The sequence below is a fragment of the Tiliqua scincoides genome, chromosome 3 (genome assembly GCF_035046505.1).
Source record: "Tiliqua scincoides isolate rTilSci1 chromosome 3, rTilSci1.hap2, whole genome shotgun sequence".
In the NCBI taxonomy this organism is placed as follows: domain Eukaryota; kingdom Metazoa; phylum Chordata; class Lepidosauria; order Squamata; family Scincidae; genus Tiliqua; species Tiliqua scincoides.
The window spans coordinates 91110626-91135089 of record NC_089823.1 but is presented as its reverse complement, the minus strand read 5'-3'; the positions used below and the strand labels follow the sequence as shown (position 1 = coordinate 91135089).

At 43.8% G+C, this 24464-nt stretch overlaps 2 protein-coding genes across 2 annotated transcripts in view; one reads left to right on the top strand and one right to left on the bottom strand.

Moving 5' to 3' along the window:
• Nucleotides 1–5086, top strand: part of RNF149 (ring finger protein 149) — a 32919-nt gene extending 27833 nt beyond the window's left edge. The window contains exon 6 of the mRNA XM_066619116.1: nt 5040–5086. Coding sequence (XP_066475213.1) covers nt 5040–5063 — 24 coding nt within the window. The 3' untranslated portion in view covers nt 5064–5086. The remainder of the gene's footprint in view (nt 1–5039) is intronic.
• CNOT11 (CCR4-NOT transcription complex subunit 11) lies at nt 1437–16797 on the bottom strand. The gene is made up of 7 exons (XM_066619111.1): nt 16103–16797; nt 13660–13824; nt 10509–10661; nt 9012–9214; nt 7063–7265; nt 5341–5437; nt 1437–3826 (listed from the first exon to the last, which is right to left on the bottom strand). The coding sequence occupies exons 1-7, from the start codon at nt 16584–16586 to the stop codon at nt 3629–3631; spliced, it is 1503 nt and encodes a 500-aa protein (XP_066475208.1). The 5' UTR covers nt 16587–16797; the 3' UTR covers nt 1437–3628.
• Between the last annotated feature and the right edge of the window lie 7667 nt (nt 16798–24464).

Genomic DNA, 24464 nt, shown 5'->3' with positions numbered 1-24464 from the left:
TATTGCTACAGTGCTATGCTTCTATCAAACTGTGTTGCATCGTATGTAATTTGTGTTATTGTATTTTCTCATTTAGGTGGTCTACTACAACTTCTACTGGAATTTGTTCACATAATACCTCAATTTAGGGATCTGGGATGCTCTGTACACTTTTTGATACTGATCTGTAAGACATCTTCTCTGGACTTGAGTCAGAATGACCTTGGATGGATGGATGAACTACCTGGAAGCTTTATTTTTTACTCAAACCTGGAAGAGTTTTTCAGATAGTGCAAGATTGCACTCCCATTTGCTATACTTGGAGTAAAACATTGAAATAGTGCTACATTCTTGTTTCAGAAAATGTTACCTTAATAAAGTTGGCTTTTGAAAAAGCTAAGCCTAAATACTGCTGTCTAAGCTGCCCAAGGTAAAACCAAAATACTTAATTCTGAAGCCTGTAGAGCAGTGTTTCTCAAACTATGGGTCGGGACCCCTAGGTGGGTTGCAAGCCAAATCCATGTGAGTCCCCATTCATTTCAATATTTTATTTTTCATATATTAGACTTGATGCTACCATGGTATGTGACCATGGGCGGGTTAGGACAGACAAGAGAAAATATTTCTTTACTCAGCGTGTGGTCGGTCTGTGGAACTCCTTGCCACAGGATGTGGTGCTGGCGTCTACCTTGGACGCCTTTAAAAGGGAATTGGACAAGTTTCTGGAGGAAACATCCATTACAGGGTACAAGCCATGATGTGTATGCGCAACCTCCTGATTTTAGAAATGGGTTGTCAGAATGCCAGATGCAAGGGAGGGCACCAGGATGAGGTCTCTTGTTATCTGGTGTGCTCCCTGGGGCATTTGGTGGGCTGCTGTGAGATACAGGAAGCTGGACTAGATGGGCCTATGGCCTGATCCAGTGGGGCTGTTCTTATGACTGCATTTGGGGAAATGTTACAGATCTGTACGTTTAACAAGCTACTATGTATGTTCTTTTAACAACGATAGTTAATGGGACTTACCCCTGGGTAAGTGTGGGTTTGATTGCAGCCCAGGATTGTTAAAAATTTTCCTGCTTGATGATGTCACTTCTGGTCATGACATCACTTCCGGTGGGTCCTGACAGATTCTCATTCTAAAAAGTGGGTCCCGATGCTAAATGCGTGAGAACTACTGCTGTAGAGGCTGTGGACGGATGCCCTCAGAAAGCCCTCTGGCAGTGACTGGAGCTGTGCTCTGGTCACCTTTCAGGGTTTTGAAGGGCTGAAACCACGGATTTGCTTGTCCGGTTTGCAGTATCCAGGGTCAGAGAACAGATATGTGGATACCAAGACCCCACCTGTATTTTAACTTTTTTTTAAACTAAGACTGAATTTGCAGATGCAAAGTGTTACTGCCATTTTGTTAGGGGCTGTAGAAATAGCTTGAACTCAAAACTGGAAAGAGCCTCAACTTCCAATATTGAATAAATAGTTTTTGAAAGTATTCAATACAATTCTAATGGCAAAGTTAACAATGGCAAGTTAACAGATATACTATATGTGAAAAATTGACATTTATACAAATTTTTGTACCACTGTGTTAGAATCAATCTTTCATAATTCTGAGATTTACTGCAAAAAGCCCCCCAAAAACCAGGAAACAGTGACATTTCAATACCTTTCAAAGCATTCTGAGGTTACCAGAGGGTGCAGGCTGCCTCTGGCGGTTTCAGAAAACCCTCTGGAGGGTTTAAGGGGCCGAAAACTGCAGATTTGCTTAGCGATGGTTTTCAGTATCTGCTGCAAGTGCAAGAACAGATCCCCAACTTGGCAACCACAGAGGGTGCAGATGTCAGGGGTGCATTACAGAACTTTGAGAGGCAGTTTTATAGAGTAGCTTTAACTCGTGTAAGAATTCAACTGACAGCTTATGAGGGGAGACAAATAGCCTTGCCTAAGGTGCAAAAACAGCCACACCAGCTCTAGCAGTATAGTACAGGAATGGAAGTTGCCTGCCTGATAGTGCAGTGTTTCTCAAACTGTAGGTCCCCATCCATTTCAATATTTTATTTTTACTATATTAGACTTGATGCTACCAGGGTACATGACTGCATTTGGGAAAAAGCTGCACCTCTGTACTTTTAACAATGATAGTAAATGCAACTTACTCCTGGGTAAGTGTGGGTAGGACTGCAGCCTAGAATTGTTCAAAATTGTTCTGCTTAATAATGTCACTTCCAGTGGGACCTGACAGATTCTCATTCTAAAAAAGTGTGTCCCAATGCTAAATATCTGAGAACCCCTGGTGTAGTAGTATTGCACATATCAGCACACATGTCTGTTATGCCATAAAATGTTTTTCATATACAGAAGGTCCATTCAATCTCCATTAGGATCCTTACTGCTGGACTGCAACCCTGTAAAGCTCTCACTAGGTCCTATATGGCTGCTTTCAAAAAAGGCAACAGCACATGCAGGATGCTGTTTGGCATTGAGTGATGGAGTCCTCTCTTCCCCCCCCCCCCAGCACTCATAAGACTGAAAGGCAATGGTATTCAAACTGAAGGCCCATGCCTCTGCCCCCTTAAAGGGGTGGGGGCAGCAAGGAGGCAGGGGGCTGCAGGGACTGGGATGCACGCACCAGTCCCTGTAGCAGCTTTGCCTGGGTCCAGGGAGCCCTGCAAAAGCATCTGCAGGGCTCCCCAATGTTCTAGAAGTGAGTGGATCGATCACGCTCCACTTCCGCAAAAGCAGAAATGGAGCGTGATTGCTCCATTTTCACTTTCTGCAGGCTAGGGAGCCCTGCAGACACTCGCCCAGAGCTCCCCACACCCTGGGAATACTGCTACAGGGACTGGGGAGTGCATCCCAGTCCCTGCAATCCTGGGGATCACTGCCTCCCTCCACTGCAAGGACTTACTGCGGTTTTCAAACTTGTGGAGAGTTTGAAAACCACAGCTGTTGGGGTTTTTTTTTTTTTAAAGTTTACCTTAGAGGTGTAATCTACACATGCTTTGGGTGCCATGCTGGATTATAATCTGAAATATTTCTTAAGGGAGTGGTTGAATACAACTAGAGTTAAGCAAAGTGGCTGGTTCACTTCCCTTCAGAGATTTTTATGTACAGTGGCAAGCAGCTAGCATAAAACATTGCAGCAGTATTTCTTTGTATCAGTGATGAGTATTCTGTTCATCATTTTAATTACAACATCCATAAAGTTTAAGACTCAAAGGTTATGAATGTTTACAGCTAACCTTTCAGTGTTTGCTGTACATTTTGGATTTCTAAGAGAACTAGTAAATATACTTAAATTCTGATGTAGAATATATTCAGCAGAATTAGCTCTTACTAGCAACTGCTAGATGCATTTAGTAAAAAACTTCAATCTTAATTCTTTGCTTGGTAGATGTGAACTGTTAAAATGAGTAATCTAATTAGTACAAAGTGTAGGAATTTCTTCGTTCTTCTAAAGCAGATATTAAGGATTAAGCTAATGCTTCATTCAGCATCACATAAGTTTGTGTGTTACTAGAGTCAAACGTATTCACCAGAAAAAGCAATATTTAATAAAGCACAAATAGCATTTTAACTGCAAGCAACAGTTAACTATACAAAAATCATACAGAATCCTAATCCAATAAAAAGCATCCTTCCAAATTCAGTCTTATTTTGAAGTCTTTGTCTCTGAAGGATTTTCACCAGTGTCAAGTGTCTTGAGTAGTCGAAAAAGACCAGCTGCTTCTCTTATACGACTGAATTCAATACAAAATGCCTGTACCTCTATAAATAAGTCCTGTACATTAATGATTTTATTCCGAATTAAGGATTGCAGAAAGACACAGACAAGTCGTACCAGCCGGTTCTAAAACAAACAGAAAGACCCTATTGAGACTTGATAGATCATGAATAAAGCTTCACATTAACAATGAACTGTTTACAGATGTGCCTAGAGGCTTATAAGCACCTGACGGCTGCATCCCAGCAGCCGGAATGCTTGAATTTTCAACAGGAAGCAAAGATGCCTCTTCCTATTGACCAAGATTTTCCAACCATTCCGGCTGCTGGGAGGCAGGCTGCAAGGTACTGTAAGCCTCTAGGCTTACAGAAATATGTATAAAGCAAGTAGATTTTTTATTCTCCCCCCCCCCAAAATTTTTTTAAGGCTTTTAAACTCATTAATGGGCACGGGGGGGTCCTATATGCATGGATCTATGGATAATTGAAGCTGCAGATATGGGATCTGTAGATACAGGAGCCTGTCTGTACTTCATAACCAATATAACAAAGTATGCAGGACCCCTTTTTCAATTCTGGAAGTAGTAGATACATCTAACTTTTTAAATATTTATATAAAGAGGGTCCCCAACGTAAGTAAATTCAAATTTGCATAAGCTTGGCATAGGCCTCTGATCAGAATAGTTCTTACTTTGTCCTCCCCAGTCTCTGGAGGAAATGCAGAGCCTGCTGGGAGCAAACCCTCTGCATTTCCTCTTGCTTAAAGAGCTCATAAGGAGAAGGGGGAAGGTAAAAGACCAGTTCTATGTAAGGAGATTTTCCTGTCTAAGGACTAGTTAATGAGGAAAGTAAAAATCCAACACCCCATTAAGAAAACTTGTTAGAAGATTGCACATTCATCTAGAGAAAGAGCAGTCAACTGCTCAAGCCCAACCACCCCACCTCAAAAGGAAGGATACACTTCAACCTTTGTAAGTGGCTGTCTGAAAGCAAGGAAATTGGTTAAATTAAAAATGCTTTCTATTTTACACTGCCTCTGACTATAAGAATGTCAGTGACATAGCAACCACCACCATGACAAGTTGCCATGCATACCTGTCCTCCCTTGAGGAATAAAAGATTGTAGGCGAAGTTGGACACATGAGATGGGGAAACAGATCACCATGTTATCTGGTGTATATACTTGCTGGGAAATTCATTTCCCTTCCCAGAATCTGTAACAATCTCATTTTTCAAAAATATTGTTTTTACTATATCACAATCTAGAAAATCATACTAAAGTAAGGCTTTTTGTTTTAATAGGCTGGAAATATTAAAAGCAGCTTTGTTTCCATTTTTAGATATTCAAAAGAGCATCCTTTTGATACTCAAACAGTAATAGATGGCATTTCAGAAGCTTAACAGACACGTAGGAACAAGAGCCTTAGATATATGAATTTGCAAAAGGTAAGATACTTCTAAGAACATCCTGCAGGATTACATGAAACATACACCTTCATGTGACTGGTGGCTTTTATAGAAAGACATTCTGTTCAGCATTTCCGCACTATCCTGAAAGCTGGTCATGTCCAAGCCTGTTTTCATCAATCAGTAAAAGAAAGACTAATTGTTTCTTCGTTTAACAGGCTACTGAGCACCTACCTGCATATACTTGTCCTTTATCTGCTCACAAGTAGAAATACAATTAGAGATATAAAGGTGAATAAATTCTGGAGGAAGATCAACTGCTGTAGTAAGCCTGTTAAATATGAAATAATTATCCTTAAGCGTTGTGCAACTACCCCAATTTTAAAACAGATTATATGTTCCAGTTCTGTCTGTGGGAATGCCTGAAATATCCCACAATGACTATAACATTAGCTGGAATGAACTTTCCCAAGTAAACATATAAATATTTTGGACTGGTAGTTTAAGCCAGTTTTGCCCAACACTGCATGTATACAACAGATATCAAGTCTGTTTACCTGTGGGCTAGGCAGAAGTGGGTTAATACTGACATACCCCAAGGAAAATTCTAGGACATCACTATCAACTGAAAAGGAGAGAAATTGATCCCTTTGTAAGTTTAGGATAGATGGTTGATTAGGGCTTCTTAATGCATAGTTCCAGTTTCCTTCTACTGCAGCTTTAAATGTAAACCCTTACCTTCTCTGTGTTTTTAATTATATAACTCTACTGAATCTCTGTGACAACCCTCATTATGTTAAACAAAACCTCTGCTTTTTTCAGTTTGTAAAATGAACTTAGAGAAGCAAAGGCCCAAGGAAGCACATTCTGTCTGAGCTTTTGGCATGGAGGAATAAGGAATAATTCCACATCAGCCAACATGTTAGAGCACGTTAGAGACAATCACAGAGATAGAGAAACTGGTTTTAAACCTGTGTTAAGTATTAGTGGAGGCAGAGAGTAGAATGATTCTGTGTTCACATTACTATTATTCGAAGTAGGCATTAGGCAAGTAGAGGGCTGCCTTCCCTTAGTTTGGGCTATTCCCAGTTGAAACCAGCTTCATTAACCTGAAAAAAGCACACACAGGTTTTGCATATGCCCACTGAACTAGAATGGCTGCAATGCATAATACCTCACCAAACCACCTCAATTTAAAACATCATCCTTGTCCTTCATAGAGCAGATAAGAATGCTCAATCATATTTAAAACACAGCAGCTTCCCTCCCACGATCCTCAAAGCACACAGGTATGTATGGGTATGTGTGTATTTCTGTAACAGATCCACTAGTGAGCACACACTGACTGCAGAGGGGATGAAGCCAAATGTCACATATAAGATGTGCTTACCATGGTGGTCAAAGAAGGTAAGGGAGGAATGCAATGACCAAGGCTAGATTACTTCTGAAGTTTCCCAGTTAATCATCAATGTGACTATCATTGTTTGTGAGACTCTTTCCAATTTGTCTTCTTTCATAAGTGCATGCAGATATACACATATGAATATTGCAGGAATCCAGCTTTGTGCATGCAATTTATTTTATGCTATATGCATAGTCACAATGCATTTCATCAACCTTCATGTGGTCCTCATATGGAAGCCAGGTAAAAATCTATTGTCCCCACAGTAGCCATTCATGAACATGGAAGAAAATAGGAGACATCATTGGAGGTGGGGGGGACTAAGCCTCTCCCTACTGACCCCCAATGGCCTAATGTTTTGCTTTCTTTCAACTGTCTTGCATTTTATCCTGCAAAACTATAAGTGAGACAAACAGTCCCTTCATCTGTGTACATCCACTCTGGGTTCCGTTTCTTGCTGTGTCAAATGTGTACAATGACATTCTAAGAATTGACTTGTTTTTATATAAAAATCAAATTTTTGTTTAACTCATTTTAGGTAGCAAGGCACTTACCGATTTACAACTTCCATTGAATGTAGGGACATGTCCATGTTAACCAAGACGGAGAAATACTCAGTTATCTGACTTGACTGCATTAGTTTAAGCAACATTTCTATAGCAACTAAAGGATTGTTTTCCACCAAGTCAGGCAATTTTGCAGGAGTGAGGCCAATATGGTAAACAAGTTTGGGGTCTTTCTCCAATTCTCCAAGAAGCTGCAAAAGAATTGATCCAACACAACAAAATGTATTAGAATAAGAATCATGTTCTAAAGTATTATTGCTGCTTTTAACTTAATTCTTAATTCTCACCCACTAATGAGAACATTTCCTGAGCAACAAGATATACTGAATTTATCATCACTTGCCTAGCTGCATGGAGATGGATGCATCTCAATTCCTTCAACTTTTTCTTCCCTCAAAAAGCAACAAGAGGACTTCATAACATCCCACTATCAAATTTTTCAATTCCCTCAAACTTTGTACTGCAGTAAGTATTTTCATAGATATTGGGAGACACTCCATTGATGCAGCTGGTTATATACTCACAGCTTGAATGATCCAAAGGGGAGGGTGTTATCAGGGATATGCACAAGCAATATGTGCTACCTATCTTGCTCAGGATCTGCCTGTGGGATTATCACCCCACACAGCAAGCCAAACTATACAGCAGATTTACAATCTAATCCTATGCTTTTAAATCTCTGCAAACCAGTCCGATCCTGTCCAACTAGGACCGCATTAACCCATGGCCTTATGAGAGTATACATATGCACACATATTGCTCCAGCGCAAAGTGCCTTTAACCACTGGAGTTCACCAGTATAGGTAACAGTGCCTCAGAAGAAAAAAATGATGGGCCCCTAGGCTTCAGCCTAGTTAGCCTTATGAACAATATAGCCCTAACTCCAACCTGTCTTAATTGCCCCCGTCATTCACTCTATGTGGAGCCCTTTGCACTGATGCTTGGCTAGTATTCTGTTTTCCTGTACTTTCCCACTGAATTCTTTTTGCTACCTTAATTAATGCTGTTACCCTGCACATGCCCGATCTCATCTAATCTTGGAAGCTAAGCAGGGTCAAACCTGGTTAGTACTTGGATGGGAGACCACCTGGGAATACCAGGTGCTGTAGGCTTATACCATACTGTTTCGAGACTGAAGGTTGCCAACCAACCAATTAATGCTTGGGGGAATCTTATTCCAGCATCTTAGCACAGGGAGAATTTGTGGAATGCAGGGTTTTGGAGATATCTCAAAGTATTAGACAGGAGACCTTTTGTATGCTTTTTATTGTGCTCTTGTTTCATGTGTGTATGCATGCTATTTATCCAATGAGGCCCTGCACTGGCATTACAGCCCAATCCTATACATGTCTACTCAGAAGAAAATCACATTATAGTCAATAATAATAATATACAGTATTTATATACCACCTTTCTTGGTCTTTATTCAAGACTTTATTCAAGGCGGTTTACACAGGCAGGCTTATTAAATCCATGCAGGGATTTTTACAAATTGAAAGAAGGTTCTCTCTTTCAAGAACCACCACATTCAAGGTGTTACACTCCGATCTGGTTTAACATTCTGGCCTCCATCCTCCCACGCTCCGAGCAGATGGAACAGCTCAGCTGCAGCTTGCCAGCTGCTTCAAGGTCGCACGGTGCCGGTGGCCTCGAACTGGTGACCTTGTGGATGTTAATCTTCAGGCAAATGGAGGCTCTACCCTCTAGACCAGACCTCCTGCCCAATGGGGCATACTCCCAGGTAAGGGTGGATAGGATTGCAGTCTTAGTCCTCTACTATGAGCAATCATTTCTGAAGTGCAGCACTGCAAAATATGCTTGACAGAATCCCTGATCTTGGATTGTGACAAGGATATTACACTGTCCTTTCAAGTTTAGAGGTTAGTTAGAAAATACACATTAAGAGAATTAGACTACCACCTGACCAATGTACAGACCTGTGTTTGTTGTGGTGACGACAAAGGACTTTTGAAAGCCTTGGCCATGAGACGTTTGATCTCTACTCCAGCACTATTTTTCACGCACATTGATTTATCCCACTGAATGGCATGATCTGGCTCTATTGGGTTTAGCCAAGCTAGCTCATCATCACAAATATGAAGTGGAGGTGGTGGCCGGATAAATTCAGGTCGGAAGTGGCCTGGAACAATGACATTCATATAGTCGCTCTCAGAAAGAAATGGGAATGACCAAGAAAAAACCTCACCCCACAACATCACCAGTATACACCACACTATCCACTGAACTTTATCATGTCTACATAAAATGTTTTCTAGACCATTAGAAAGCCACCTGATACAGAAGCTTACTAATATCTATGCTTACTTTCACGCTACCCAATACATTCAGTTGTGACCAAAACAAACATTATTTAATGTTGCCAAAACCAATTCAGGACAGTGGATAAACCACTGAAAAACCTGTTGGTTTCTGTCAAAGACCTAAAAATGGCTGTTCTAAAGCAGATAAATTTTGGAGAGGCAACTGCAACAGTAAAAATCTGTTTAAAAATCCAACTGCACAAGCCAGAATCTAAACAGAAAGCAGATAGTTCTCTTGTTAAGAGCTGAAATATGAAGGAATGCATACTCCCAAGTTCATGAATTTACTAAAACATAACTAGGACTACATGCTACAAAGGTCTGTAACACTGTTTTCTGCATGACAGACCAGGTGTATGAGGGACAGTGAAGGCAATTTACCTGTCAGTTGTGGTCAAATATTTTGACTAAATAATTCCACTTCATGCATCTAATGAGGGAGGCTGCATGTTACAAACGCGTAAAACTAGTTCATTTCTAAGGCATTACCAGACTCATTTGCTAATTAGAACCAAAGGTCAACGTTGCTTTGAATCCTTTCATTCTATCCAGTGAAACTGCACCTGTGCCGTTTCATGGCTACAGTACTACAATTAAAATAGCACTTAAAGATCACAATCTGTGCACTCATACCTGGGAGGAAATCTCACTGAACTCAAGGGTTCCCCCCCCCCCCAAACAAACACATTTGGAATCTAGCTGCATACAGAGCTATTAAACTTATGTCAGTAGGCTGCTTTCCCAATGACTCACACAAATAGTACCCCTAAGCTTTGAAATGCTTTTCAGTCTGAAAAGCTTAAGTGCTTAAAGCCACAACAGATTGACATAAATGCATATGAAGTTTCCTTTTCATTTACAATGTATTTTACCATGAAATGGAATTCCATAAATCTCAACATTCAGAAATTTAAAAAGCATCATTTTGAATCAGCTACTTTAAATTAGGCATTATTCTAGACTAGAGCAAACTACATCATTCTGCATTGCGAGTCCTAGTTTTGAAACTAGCTACAATACAAACTATCACAAAGAAAAGGAAAAATAAATACACCTGATCATACAGCTATTTTGTTGTAACTAGGTAAAAGATTACAAGTAGTTGATGCATACTTTCTATAGGTGGTTTTGGTCCACTCACTAGAGCTTCAGTGATCTGAGAGGCAACAGAGCTGTCAAAACCAGAATTTGAAGAATCCGGGTCAGGGTCACTGAGAATGCTAGGGAAACTAGCTTTACTCTGTGTTGGAAGTTCAGACTGGCGTTCTGGAGAAGAAAGGATTTAACTCAATTTCAATGCACACATATAATCTTGAGAAAAATAAAGGCAGTCACACAAACAGATTAAAATTATTCACCAATACACATTCCTGCCAACAGGTAGGAAGTGAAAGAGAGGGAGAAGAGGGGATCCTTCCCAGGACTGAGGTCAGCAGGTTTCATTCTTGCCTCTTGACTCAGTTTGATTGGACTTACTGCTGTTGTCCCAAATTCCTGTGTTTTAAGACAAAACTGAAGTTCCAATACCATTGCTGAGTAATAAAATATAGTCAATGTGACTGTGAATCTGTATTTGGCTGTCCTGATGAATAAAATATCATGATATATACATTTTATCAGATGCTCTTAAGAGCCAGAGAAGTGGATCAATACCCACTAGGTGGGTCACAAGCCAATTTCAGGTGGGCCCCTATTCATTTCAATATTTTATTTTTAATATATTAAGATTTGATACTACCATGGTATGTGACTGCATTTGGGGAAATGTTACAGACCTGTACTTTTAACAAGTTACTATGTATATTCTTTGAACAATGATAGTAAATGGGACTTACTCCTGGGTAAATGTGGGTAGGATTGCAGCCTAGGATTATTAAAAATTTTCCTGCTTAATGTCACTTCCAGTCATGACATCACTTCTGGTGGGTCCTGACAGATTCTCATTCTAAAAAGTGGGTCCTGGTGCTAAATGTTGAGAACCACTGAGGCAGAGAGTAATTCCTGCTGTTTGGCAGTTTTCCACTGTTCTCAAAATTCCAGTAATTTCCAGCTCCTGAATTCTTCTAGGAGCTGAAAACCTAACAGTTTCTGTTAGGCTGCTCAGGTAAACTGTCATCCAGCAATCCTTTACTGCTCATCAAGAGAAATACTAGCTCCACATACTATAGATAGGAAAAATTATCTACAAAACTCAAGAACAGCACATCAATTGCAGTCATTTTACGAACAAATTCTGAGCTCTGCTACTAAGCATCTGTCATATAGTCATTATTTATGAATTTCAATTAAACTGTTGGAAATCAGCGAGTTAGTTATTGGTGGTAATCAACTTTCCATGTCATTTTCTTGAGGTATAGCATTCATTATAGGCTGCTATAACCATTCAGCATTTACAACAAAATAGGATTTTAATTATGGGGGGAGGGTTGGCAGTTGGAGTAAGATGGTGTGCAGAAAGAGCAGTTTGGTTATAGCAGGCACCCAATGTCTTTCCCTGCTTCTATCCAATGTTTAAGCAATTCCCCCTGCAACACTCATCATGTCTCATCCTATCCTGTTTTGGATACCCCAAACATTATTTTACAAGAAAATACTGCAGGGATCAGGCAAGAAACTGCACAAGTTTCATTTCACTCATGAGTAGGCCACAATATTTCTATATTCAATACATACACAGAAAAGCAGAATTTAAGATATTCAATACAGATGCATTATGGCTCAGTATATCTCTTTTATTAAAATATTTTAGGGCCCAATCCTATCCAATTTTCTAGTGCCGGTGCTGCTGTGCCTATGGGGTATGCACTGCTTCCTTTGTTGGGGAGGCAATCTTGGAGGCCTCCTCAAGGTATGGGAACATTTGTTCCACCTCAGGGCCACATTGTGGCTGCCCTGGTGCTGGAAAGTTGATTAGGACTAGGCCCTTAATAGGTTACCTGGGATACAATTACTTTTATTTAAATATTACCCACTTTGATCAAAACAGGCAGACGTTATTATGACAAAAGAGGATTTTTAAAAAGTAAAGCATTCCTCAATGCACGTATACATGTAACTTATTCAATGCTGACATGTCATCTCACAACAATTTGCTTGATTTTCAAGTAGTTTTAGACATTGCTTTGGAAAATTTGAGAACTTTTGAGTCCAAGACTTTATCAGAGATCCATGCATCATTTAATCTGTAACAAACTCAGTGCTGGATCAGAGGTTCTCCCATTCTTCTCCAGAGTTAGGATGACAGTGTCACACTGCTGTCCTTATCTCTCTGAAACTCTGCAAAACATCCTGGCCCAAACACACACCCCTTGTTGAGGAATAGGAATTCAGTACAAATTTGTGGACCTCGGTTATAAATCAACAAGGCTGAACATGTACAGAGTGACTTTTTTCCACCACAAAGCAAGAAAAACCTTAAGAGCACAGGTGCTCTTTTTTTTTTTAAAGAGCCATGCTGCCTCAGCAGTGGAAATTGCAGTAAAAGATTGAGAAGAGGTTTAGCTGCATGTGTAGTTCTCTTCCACATGTAGTACATACAACTTTTTATATCATGATCTAAATAAGTAGGTAAAAACATTATGAAAATATTTCTAGAAAGGGGAAAACATGACCTTAAAGACACCTTCAAGTTGGGAAGGAAAAGCACTCTACACTATTCATATGAGAACAATTGGAGATGGATTGTGATGTGATATTTTCCCCTCATTTGTCAATTCCAGGAAATCTCCTTTGATTTGAAAGGAAGGATACTGGAAAATACACTACAGGTCAATAAATATTAATCAACGAAAAGTTCTAACAAACGAACAGTTTGTACTTTAGAGACTACTTTTCCTTTTTCCACAATCAAGAGATTGGCAAGAAAATGACTGCTATAAAAGCACAAAATGTTAATTCCTTATTTTTTTTAAACAGTCTTCAAGCAATGTCAAGAATACTAAACAAAATTACACTGGCATGTTGATTCAAAGTATATCCGCTATGAAGTAAGCTCCACAGAGATAAATGAATCTTGCTCCATCTCAGTGCGTTTTGGATAGCAGCCTTAGAATCTGTAGCTCCTTATGACCTCAAGTGTGTGCACAATCCAATGAAACAATTTTTTTCCTTATAAAAATGCACCTCATGTTTTCATCAAAAAAGCTCTACTTCTTATGTGTCTACTCGCTTTTGAGTTCTATTAAAAATCTGAACACATCTGCAAAGAAATGTCCAATTTCATTCTGCAGCAATCTGATCTCAGCAACTACAGTCCATTTCTTACCTGCCAAAGCCAGCTGAAGACCACTTATATCTACAGATTGGCCCATGTTTCCTATATCCATGGAGGCAATCTGCCGTGGTGTCTTTTTGAACAGCTCTCTAGGTGGGGCCAACATCAGCTGGGAAAGAAAGAATTTCTCTGGTGGAGTTATAGGAGGCAAAAAACCTAGGGGAAAAAATTCACTCTTATTCACTCTTCAACATTTCACCAAAAAGAGAAGTATATAATACTGACAGATGCAATAAATGAGTGTAAATGGTTTAAATATATTGCACTAGCTACAAGCCAAATATTGCACGCAATAAATGTACAATAAGAAGCAATAAGAATGTAGTGTTGGAATGCTTATTCAGCCAAAAAGGGCCACAAGTAGGTTCTTCATTGCCCCAACTTGAAACAGACATCTAAAACTGGTTTTGAAACAGTAGCCACTGCATGCACTGTATCTGCTAATGTTTCAATACAAAGAGTATTTCATGTTCCTTCTCATGCTCATCCTCTGAACACTATGAAGATTACCATTATTCCTATTTCACAGATAGAGGACTGAACCAAGAACTGCAGCTGATTAGAGCAACTCAATCAGTTCAAGTTAGAGCAAGTCTTAGGACTACTTCACATTAGTAGGATTTATTTGGTGGTAATAGCACCATCTTGTGTGTATGGCACATTACTATGAGTGAGATGACAGGCCCCTATCCCAGGGGATCCCACTATGCAAAAATATACCTGGAGAAACAGAGCGAATGTAGCAAATAGAGTTGTTTGCACTTGCTATTTAAGTGGGGGCTTCGTGGTATGAACTAGCAGAACAAGCCCTCACTGCATGTATAAACATCTGCTAATTTCCACATGTATCACACCACATCCCTATTACATCTAAGTGCAATTGAAACCATTAGTGTTATCCCATCTTTAGATATACACATGAGGTACAAGTATTTTATTCATCTAACAAACTCTCAAGTAATCATCATGGCATGTTTCACTTGTAAACATGCACCTAAAGTGACAAAAAAGCATTAAGCACAAACAGGGACACATTCATCATTAGGAGATGGCCTTAAATGTGAAAGCACCTCCTTTTTGGCAAAAAGCAGCTGGGGAAGCCTATGGCCCATTGGAGCCATCCCAAGAAGGTTGATGCTTTCCCCTCCACACTGCTTTCCAGTTAATTAAAAAAAAAAAAATCACAACTTCCCATAGTTATTTGCTACAAATAAGCAGGGAGGGGGGAATCCAGTAGCATCCCCTCATTCCATACATGTAGCCCAGATTTCAACTGGCCCCCTTGTGGCTATTTTTTGAACACAAAGGGGGGAAAAACACACTTTTCCTTTGAAGCCTATTTCTTAATGAAAAAAATCATTACATGTAGTCTGGCCCTGAAGTTGGCTCTCCAAAGAGCAGGCCAATTTTCCTAACACAGGGTTCGCTTCTACATGCAAAACAGTACTCTCTAAGTGACAATCATAGAAATGCATACACTTTGCAAGTTGGAATAACTGGTTGGAGTTCTCCCACAGAAGAGTGAGAAAAACAAAAACCAGCGATATCAACACAAGTGAAATACCATGTGCAAAGAAACCCATTTTTCAAGCTATGGTCCCAAATTTTCATGAAACCTTAAAATGAAAGGCATGTTGGGTAATCACCTAGTAGGGACCATCTCAAGATGGGGCAGATGCTACTCAACTGGTGCATGTTTCAGATCCCTTAACCCAGAGTGTTACCCCCACCTCACCACCTTCTGTACTCACAGGGCCCAACCCTATCCAACTTTCCAGCACCAGGGCAGCTTGCCAATGAGACATGCAGTGCATTCTCCAGTAGGGGGACAGTCATGGATGCCTCCTCAAGGTAAGGGAACACTGCTGCATTGTGGCTACATGGTGCTAGAAAGTTGGATAAGATTGGGTCCATAGTTAGGGAAGTAAACATGTTCAATTTTCATACCCTTTCAACAATGCATTTTCTGTATCAGTACAAGTGGAGTTTTATCTCGTCCAATGACTGAGTTTAGAATTAACAGTACTAGTTATGGGAGAATAATTAATTGGGACATTACGTATCACATCCAATCATACATCATCCTATTATCCTGCTTCATACTACAACGACGTATACTACAGCAACTAAAGGAAGACTATCCACAAGAACAGTATCTGCACACCATCGGAACGATGATTAAGGCTTCAATCCTATCCACACTTACCTGGGAGAAAGCTCCATTGACTGCAATGGATACTGTTATAATGTTCAGTGATACTCGGGCTACGGTTCTATCCACGTTTACCTGAGAGGAAGCCCTACTGGGCCCCCAGGAAAGCGTGGCCGGGTGGCAGCCCGAGGCCCAGCCCTGCGCGTGGCTGCTCAGAGGCAAGACCCATCACGGCCAACGGGCTTACTCCCAGGAAGGCGCGGACGGTGCGAGGCGGCGTACCTGAAAGCGGCGGCCTCTCCGCGTCGTCTCCCGCGCCGCCGGTGGGGCCGGGGCCCGGGGCCGAGGGGTGCGCGGCGCGCTCGGGCGGCGCGGGGTTGAGCAGGTGGGCGAAGAGGGCGGCGAAGGGGTTGGCGGCGAGGGGCTCGGTGCGGTACATCTCCCAGAGCAGGTAGAGCGCGGTGAGGCGCTGCGGCGGCGAGGGCAGCAGGTCGGGCTGCTGGAGCAGCAGCACCAGCACGGAGCCCACGCGGAAGTGCTCGGCCTTGCCGAAGTAGTGGTGGAAGGCGCTGGAGAGGCCCTCGAAGGTGCTGCCGCCCGCCTCCTCCGACACGATGCTCAGCAGGCTCGTCAGCTCCTTCGGGGACAGGCTCATCCTCTCCCCCGGCCGCGGCTGCGGGGACGCCGCCTCGCCGCCGCCGCTGGGGAGCGAGCCCGCAGCAGCGCGGCCGGGCTCGGGACTGGCGCCGGCCCCGCCTCCGGGCATTCACCCTGCCCTGCCCGCGCTCTCCCTCGCCTGGGTGGGCCTCCGCCGCTACCGCGCCGCTTCCTCCCTCATGGCTCCCGCCCGCCAACTAGTTTCCCGGTCTTCTCAGAGCTGCTGCCGGAAAGCGCGTCGGCGCCGGAAAGCGCTTCGTGCCGCGACTACCCTCCCCATCGCCGCAAAGCCGAAGGGACGAGTGGTAATCCGGGACACTGGGCCAATGGAGGGGGGGAGCAGAGCAACAGGGCACCTCTATGCTGCTCCTGATTGGTTCTTTCGTTCAGGGGGAGGAACAGGATTGGCCAACTGGAGTGCTCACTGCAGAACTGAGAAAGTGATTTCTGGCTTCTGATTGGCTCTTTCGTTCAGAGGGAAGAACGGGATTGACCAACTGGAGCGCTCACTGCAATAAGAGATTTGTGGCTCCTGATTTGTGGCTCTTTCGTTCAGGGGAGGAACGGGATTGGCCAACTGGAGCGCTCACGGCAGAACTGAGAAAGGGATTTTTGGCTCCTCATTGGCTCTTTCGATCAGGGGAGGAACGGGATTGGCCAACTGGAGCGCTCACTGAAGAACTGAGAAAGGGACTTTTGGCTCCTGATTGGCTCTTTCGATCAGGGGAGGAACGGGATTGGCCAACTGGATTCCTCACTGCAGAACTGAGAAAGGGATTGATTATGCTCCGCTCAAGTGGATGGGCGTGGCTTGGCTGGAATGTTGAAACAGTGGGGGGCACAATCCTAACCAGGTCTACTCAGAAGTAAACCCTATTTTGCTCAATGGGGCTTACTCTCAGGAAAGTTTGGGCAGGATTGCAGCCTAGGAGTCCTTTCTTGCTGTGCGGCTCAGAGTTTTGCATATCTGTGTGTGTGTGCTGAGAGGTAGCAGTCAGCCCAGCCCATCCCATCCCCTGATCACATGAGTTTAGGTGAGCCTAGTTGAACTGCCCCCTTAACAGTACATGGCTAGGCGCGTTTACTCAGAAGTAAGTCTCATTGTGTTCAGTGAGGCTTAGAGCCCACTCTTAGGCCTGTAAGTTCCATTATACTCAATGGAGCTTCCTCCCAGGAAAGTGAGGACAGCACTGCAGCCTTACTCCCAGTTAAGTGTATGTAGGATTCGAGCCTAGTTCTGCAACTAAAGCTATACATTTGCTTTTGAGTAAACGTGATTTAAGAGGCAGCAGTGATAGTGATTGTTCTGTGTCTCTGATTTGAATGTGTCACCCCTGGGGTGTGTGTGTGTGTGTGTGTGTGTGTGTGTGTATTTGTTCAATATAAACTGATTCTCCACTTTCTGTTCCACATTAGAACCAGTTGAAAGTCTGTTGGCATCCTTCAGTCTCTGAAGACCATGGTGTCACGCTCTGAATGGTGGCTCTGGAACAGAGTGTCTTCTCCAGTGCGCGAAGCCTGGGTAAAGTAGGTATGGAGGATAGGCTATTACCCATGCAGCAAATCCCCCCTCTCCACGTCGCTGAAATAGTCCAATGGAAAGGCAGAAGCCAATACGGTTGGTTCCAGCGGCGTCGCAGGAGTTGCCAGAACGTGACTGTGTTCAGCCATGAACTGCCTCAGGGACTCAGTTGAAAGTAACAAACACAAAATAAAGATTTACTTGAAAGCATATGACACACCTTTCCCTCAATTCACCTTTCCCTCTTTATACATACCTGATCCGTTCCTGAAAATGGCCCTTATAGTGAAAATCTGGATAATGAGTACAGTTACTTAACAGCTGTCTCCAAAGTGGAGACCATGTGTGCTGGTAAAGAAGTCCCTGGCACAGATGAACCTTACCATTCTACCTGGGGTCTCCTTGTTGCGCCACAAATCCTCCCCCCCCCCCCCATGCACTGGTCAACCACACATGACTGGAAATCGGGGCACAAAGCCTACTGGCGCAACAGACCCAGAAGCAGTTGGTCAGCACAAAGTTCAGGGGCAATCTGCAGTACAACAGGGAGACCCCAAGCAGAATGGTAAGCTCTGATCACCCGGGAGAAGGATCACGGTGGGTACCAGATCTGGCCCACAGTTCAGAGTTTGGCGCCTGCTGACTTAACTCATTCCAAAGTCATTCCAAGTTCACCCCAAATCACCTAAGGGCACAATCCTAGCCAGGTCTACTCAGAAGTAAGTCCTATCTTGTTCAATGGGGCTTACTCTCAAGCATGTGTGGTTAGGATTGCAGCCTAAATGCCTAATAATACCATAAGGAAAAAGTTGTGTGACAGGGTAGAAGAGATAAATAACATTTAATAACTATGTCATATCAATAAGAGTCAGAGTCAAAGATGAAAATGTTTCAGAAGTTCTAGCATCACATAATGAGGTTTAGCACCTCAAGCTTTAGTTGAAAATTATGAGCAATTAATGTTTCACTTGTTTTTCCACTATTCCCATGAGTTTTTTTATCTTCTTCTGTTCATAATCACAGAAATGCCACTCAGCTGGTCAAGTCTGCAGTGCTTCTCCTACCTTTCCTCAGGTTTTAACACATTTTTTCTGCCCAAAACAGAAATTTCAAGCCAGTTACTCCCAGTTATAAAAGATGCTGGAGTTGCCTAAAATGGTTTTAGCAAATGTGAATCATTTGCTTTGAAACACTCTGTGAGAACCACCTTGAACGCCTTTCCATGAGTTTCTTTCTTCAGTACTCTTCTTGTTGGCAACGTTCAGTCTCGGAAGACTATGGTATCGCGCTCTGAAAGGTGGTTCTGGCACAGCGTCTACTGTGGCTGAAAAGGCCAATTCAGGAGTGACAATACCTTCCACACTGGGAGCAAGTGTAGTGTATCCCTGGTCTGTCTCCCTGGCTGTGGGCCTTCCTTCTTTGCCTCTTTGCCTCAGACTGTTGGCCAAGTGTCTCTTCAAACTGGGAAAGGCCATGCTGCACAGCCCTCCTCCAAGCGGGCCGCTCAGAGACCAGGGTTTCCCACCTATTGAGGTCCACTCCTAAGGCCTTCAGATCCCTCTTGCAGATGTCCTTGTATCACAGCTGTGGTCTACCTGTAGGGCACTTTCCTTGCTTTCTGAGTTCTCCATAGAGGAGATCCTTTGGGATCCAGCCATCATCCATTCTCACGACATGACCAAGCCAACGCAGGCGTCTTTCTTCAGTAGCTGAGGATGAAATAATGCAGGTTGCCACCCAACTGGGCACTGCCATTAAATAAGGAGCCACACCAACAAATGGTCTGTTCTCTTGTATTATTTGGATTGCTCTAAATTCTGTTACCAAAAACTAGAAACTACCTTTAGTCTCTTGGGGCCCAGTCCTATCCTTTCCCCCCATTGCATGCAAAAACAGTATGCTGTGGTGGGGTGGGGCAGACTGGGAGGCTTGGCAGGGGAAAGGGAAAATATTTTCCCTTACCCCTCTGTAAGCCTCCCAATTGCCAGTGGGTCCCCTCAGTTCTTTAGCTGGCACAAGTCCAAGGAGACAAAGGGTCAGCTGCTTCCGGAGGGGATAGCATCCAGAGAAATTTGCCAATGCTGGATGCCATGCCCTCCTGCTTCTGACAGACCTTCTACCCCCCAACTCTTTTGTCCATTCCATTCTCCCCACCAGCTCACTGTTGTTGGCAGGCACTCCTGCCCCCCCCCCCACTGTGCGTGGGGCTACTCCAACCTCTGGCAGTTCCTGAAGCATGCGGTTTTGCACACTGCTACAGTGCCACTTGCAACAGCCGTAAAGCCACTACCAGTGCTGGAACCCTAGTTCTGACTGCGGTAGAGCCCAATAGGATTGGGCGATTGGGTGGGGACTTCTGAGGAATTCAGCGGTGGTAAGCACATCTGGGGCTTAATGATTTCATGAATGCAGGTAACATCTGTGGCTCTTCATATGGGCATTTACACCTAAAACTGGGAAGTTAGAATGGGAACCACACTTGCTTGTTTTCTTCTTTTTCACAATGTCTGATCAGTTCTTATTTCTAAGTACATATGTGTAGGATTGAGATGCCAGTGTCATCATTCTCTGCAACCAAGTAAAATGTTTATGGTCTATGTACATACATTATTTATCATTGCTGATATTTATAGGTTAAGCAATAGGAAGATGAAGCCTTTAAGCCCATTTGTAGATGTCTCTACAGAAGTGTTTTATTACTTCGCTTTCTTTGCTCCACTGGCATGCTTCTGCCCTTCTTTGATAATGTTTTTCAGGTGACCTGTATTCTTTTGTGGGTCTTATTTTCTAGTTTAGCAGATTGTTCCATAGTACAGTACTTTTAAAATATGAGGAATTTCTTTGGTATTTTCTCTTCTTTCCATTTTATCTTAATAGAGAAAGCTTTTATACATACTCGTAGGATAACTGCAGCAGTATAATACATTGAATAGAAAATTAATGATTTTTTTTCTGCAGCTGTGATATTTGAACACTGTAGTGTTCATATTTAAAATACAGCTAAGGTTATGCCCCCCTCAACTGTTATTTTATAAAAAATGTAACTCTGTTGGCATCCTTCAGTCTCAGAAGACTGTGGTATTGCATTCTGAATGGTGGTTCTGGAACAGAGTGTCCTCTCCAGTGCATGAACCCTGGGTAATGTAGATATGGAGGATAGACTGTTACCCATGCAGCAAATCTTCCCTCTTCACGTCGCTGAAATGGTCCAATGGAAAGGCAGAAGCCAATACGGTTGGTTCCAGCGGCGTCACAGGAGTCGCCAGAGCATGACTGTATACAGCTGTGAACTGCCTCAGGGACTCCGACTCCAGATTTTGCCTCAAGGTTGTCTCCTGAAGCCTTTTCCATAACTGGATGTAGCCACAAGGCAGTGGAGGTTTGGGATCAGAGTTTTCCTTCTCTCAGATGAGCTGCTTTCCCAGGCTAAGGAGTCCCAGAGTCCCATCTACCTGGTGGCTGTTTAGTTGCCTCTTACTACAAGTACACCCAAACTGAGGGCCTATTCTTGTCCCCAGCCCCCAGGGGTTTGCAAAAAATGTTACTACCTTCATAATATTGACATTGACAGTTCTTACTACAGGTAGTTCCAACACAGAAATGCTATAACCCCTAAGACCGCAATCCTGAACTCTATGCAGGTTGAACATAGTGAGCAGCTCCTTGAAGGAGCCAATGAGCCTGACTGAACACCACTCTATCTAAACAGAGGCCTCTGTACACCTTGTCTTAGGGCTTCTCACAGCTTAATCTTGCTCCTGTTTTACTGAGAGCTGGGGGGGAATGGGTTATGGAAAGGTGATAGTCTAAGGCTGCAATCCTAACCACACTTTCCTGAGAGTAAGCCCCATTGAACAAAATGGGACTTACTTCTGAGTAGACCTGGTTAGGATTGTGCCCTTAGGGGCCTCCGTTTAGAGGGGTGCTGTTGCTGAGTCACAGCATAGTGGGCATGACAGTGTTGTACTGAACATGGACATGCTATAGCAGAAGAATAGAACATATGCTGGTTTATGGGGGGTTGCAGAGATATCCCTGAGTGGAGGCCACACTGGATTCTCCAAAGAGACTGTACCACATCCTGCACAGCTCACCCAAGGCTGAATCCCATGCACACTTTTTTTGAAGTAAGCCCCTTACAACGCAGATGACCCCCTGTTCCTCAAAGTCACAGTAAGCCATATTGAGTGTTCCCATGTTCACATGTCCCCTTGCCTTCTATGGGGAGGGGTGCAGTTTGCGCATGCCTGGCCTCCTATCACTTCCCACCAAAGTGTCCAGACTGGACTAGGGGTTGGGAGCACTCACCAAATTTATGAGGAATTCCTTCTCTTTGCACTAAGCAGGACAAGTTGGAGGGCTGGTAGGCAGCTCACTGGGTCAGTTTCTTGAGCTGCTACTGGTTCTCTGTGCCACATGGTCATGTTGCTGCTATCCTCCAAAGGGCCTGCCGCCCTTCTCTGCCACCAGTGTTGTGGAGGAGCTGGGCCTGACAGAGGGCCCCTGTTGTATCCATCGTTCAAGGGGGCTACCTGCTGGTCTAGCATTAGCTTCTGCTGTTGTGGGGGTAGGGGATCAGGAACCTTTGGTGCCTTCCCTGGTGCTGTGGCACCACTTGTGGCCTTCCCACCACATGTATTGGCAACCTTCAGTCTCGAAAGACTATGGTATCGCGCTCTGAAAGGTGGTTCTGGCACAGCGTCTAGTGTGGCTGAAAAGGCCAATCCGGGAGTGACAATCCCTTCTGCACCGGGAGCAAGTGCAGTCTGTCCCTGGTCTGTCTCCCTGGCTATGGGCCTTCCTTCTTTGCCTCTTAGCCTCAGACTGTTGGCAAAGTGTCTCTTCAAACTGGGAAAGGCCATGCTGCACAGCCTGCCTCCAAGCGGGCCGCTCAGAGGCCAGGGTTTCCCACTTGTTGAGGTCCACTCCTAAGGCCTTCAGATCCCTCTTGCAGATGTCCTTGTATCGCAGCTGTGGTCTACCTGTAGGGCGCTTTCCTTGCACGAGTTCTCCATAGAGGAGATCCTTTGGGATCCGGCCATCATTCATTCTCACGACATGACCAAGCCAACGCAGGCGTCTCTGTTTCAGCAGTGAATACATGCTAGGGATTCCAGCACGTTCCAGGACTGTGTTGTTTGGAACTTTGTCCTGCCAGGTGATGCCGAGGATGCGTCGGAGGCAGCGCATGTGGAAAGCGCTCAGTTTCCTCTCCTGTTGTGAGCGAAGAGTCCATGACTCGCTGCAGTACAGAAGTGTACTCAGGAAGCAAGCTCTGTAGACCTGGATCTTGGTATGTTCCATCAGCTTCTTGTTGGACCAGACTCTCTTTGTGAGTCTGGAAAACGTGGTAGCTGCTTTACCGATGCGCTTGTTTAGCTCGGTATCGAGAGAATGAGTGTCGGAGATCGTTGAGCCAAGGTACACAAAGTCATGGACAACCTCCAGTTCATGCTCAGAGATTGTAATGCAGGGAGGTGAGTCCACATCCTGAACCATGACCTGTGTTTTCTTCAGGCTGATTGTCAGTCCAAAATCTTGGCAGGCCTTGCTAAAACGATCCATGAGCTGCTGGAGATCTTTGGCAGAGTGGGTAGTGACAGCTGCATCGTCGGCAAAGAGGAAGTCACGCAGACATTTCAGCTGGACTTTGGATTTTGCTCTCAGTCTGGAGAGGTTGAAGAGCTTTCCGTCTGATCTGGTCCAGAGATAGATGCCTTCTGTTGCAGTTCCAAAGGCCTGCTTCAGCAGGACAGCGAAGAAAATCCCAAACAAGGTTGGTGCAAGAACACAGCCCTGCTTCACTCCGCTTCGGATGTCAAAAGGGTCTGATGTGGAGCCATCGAAGACAACAGTGCCCTTCATGTCCTTGTGGAAAGATCTGATGATGCTGAGGAGCCTGGGTGGACATCCAATCTTGGGGAGAATCTTGAAGAGGCCGTCTCTGCTGACCAGGTCGAAAGCCTTTGTGAGATCTATGAAGGCTATAAAGAGTGGCTGTCGTTGTTCCCTGCATTTCTCCTGCAGTTGTCTCCCCCAGTTACCCCTGGGGGCTGGGGGCTAAGAATAGGCCCTCAGTTTGGCTGTACTTGTCGTAAGAGGCGACTAAACAGCCACCGGGTAGATGGGACTCGTCAGCCTAGGAAGGCAGCTCATCTAAGAGAAGGAAACTCTGACCTCAAACCTCCACTGCCTTGTGGCTACATCCAGTTCTGGAAAAGACTTCAGGAGTCAACCTCGAGGCAAAATCAGGAGCCGGAGTCCCTTAGGCAGTTCATGGCTGAACACAGTCACGTTCTGGCAACTCCTGCGACGCCGCTGGAACCAACCGTATTGGCTTCTGCCTTTCCATTGGACCATTCCAGCGACGTGGAGAGGGGGGATTTGCTGCATGGGTAACAGCCTATCCTCCATACCTTCTTTACCCAGGCTTTGCGCACTGGAGAGGACACTCCAACTTCGCCA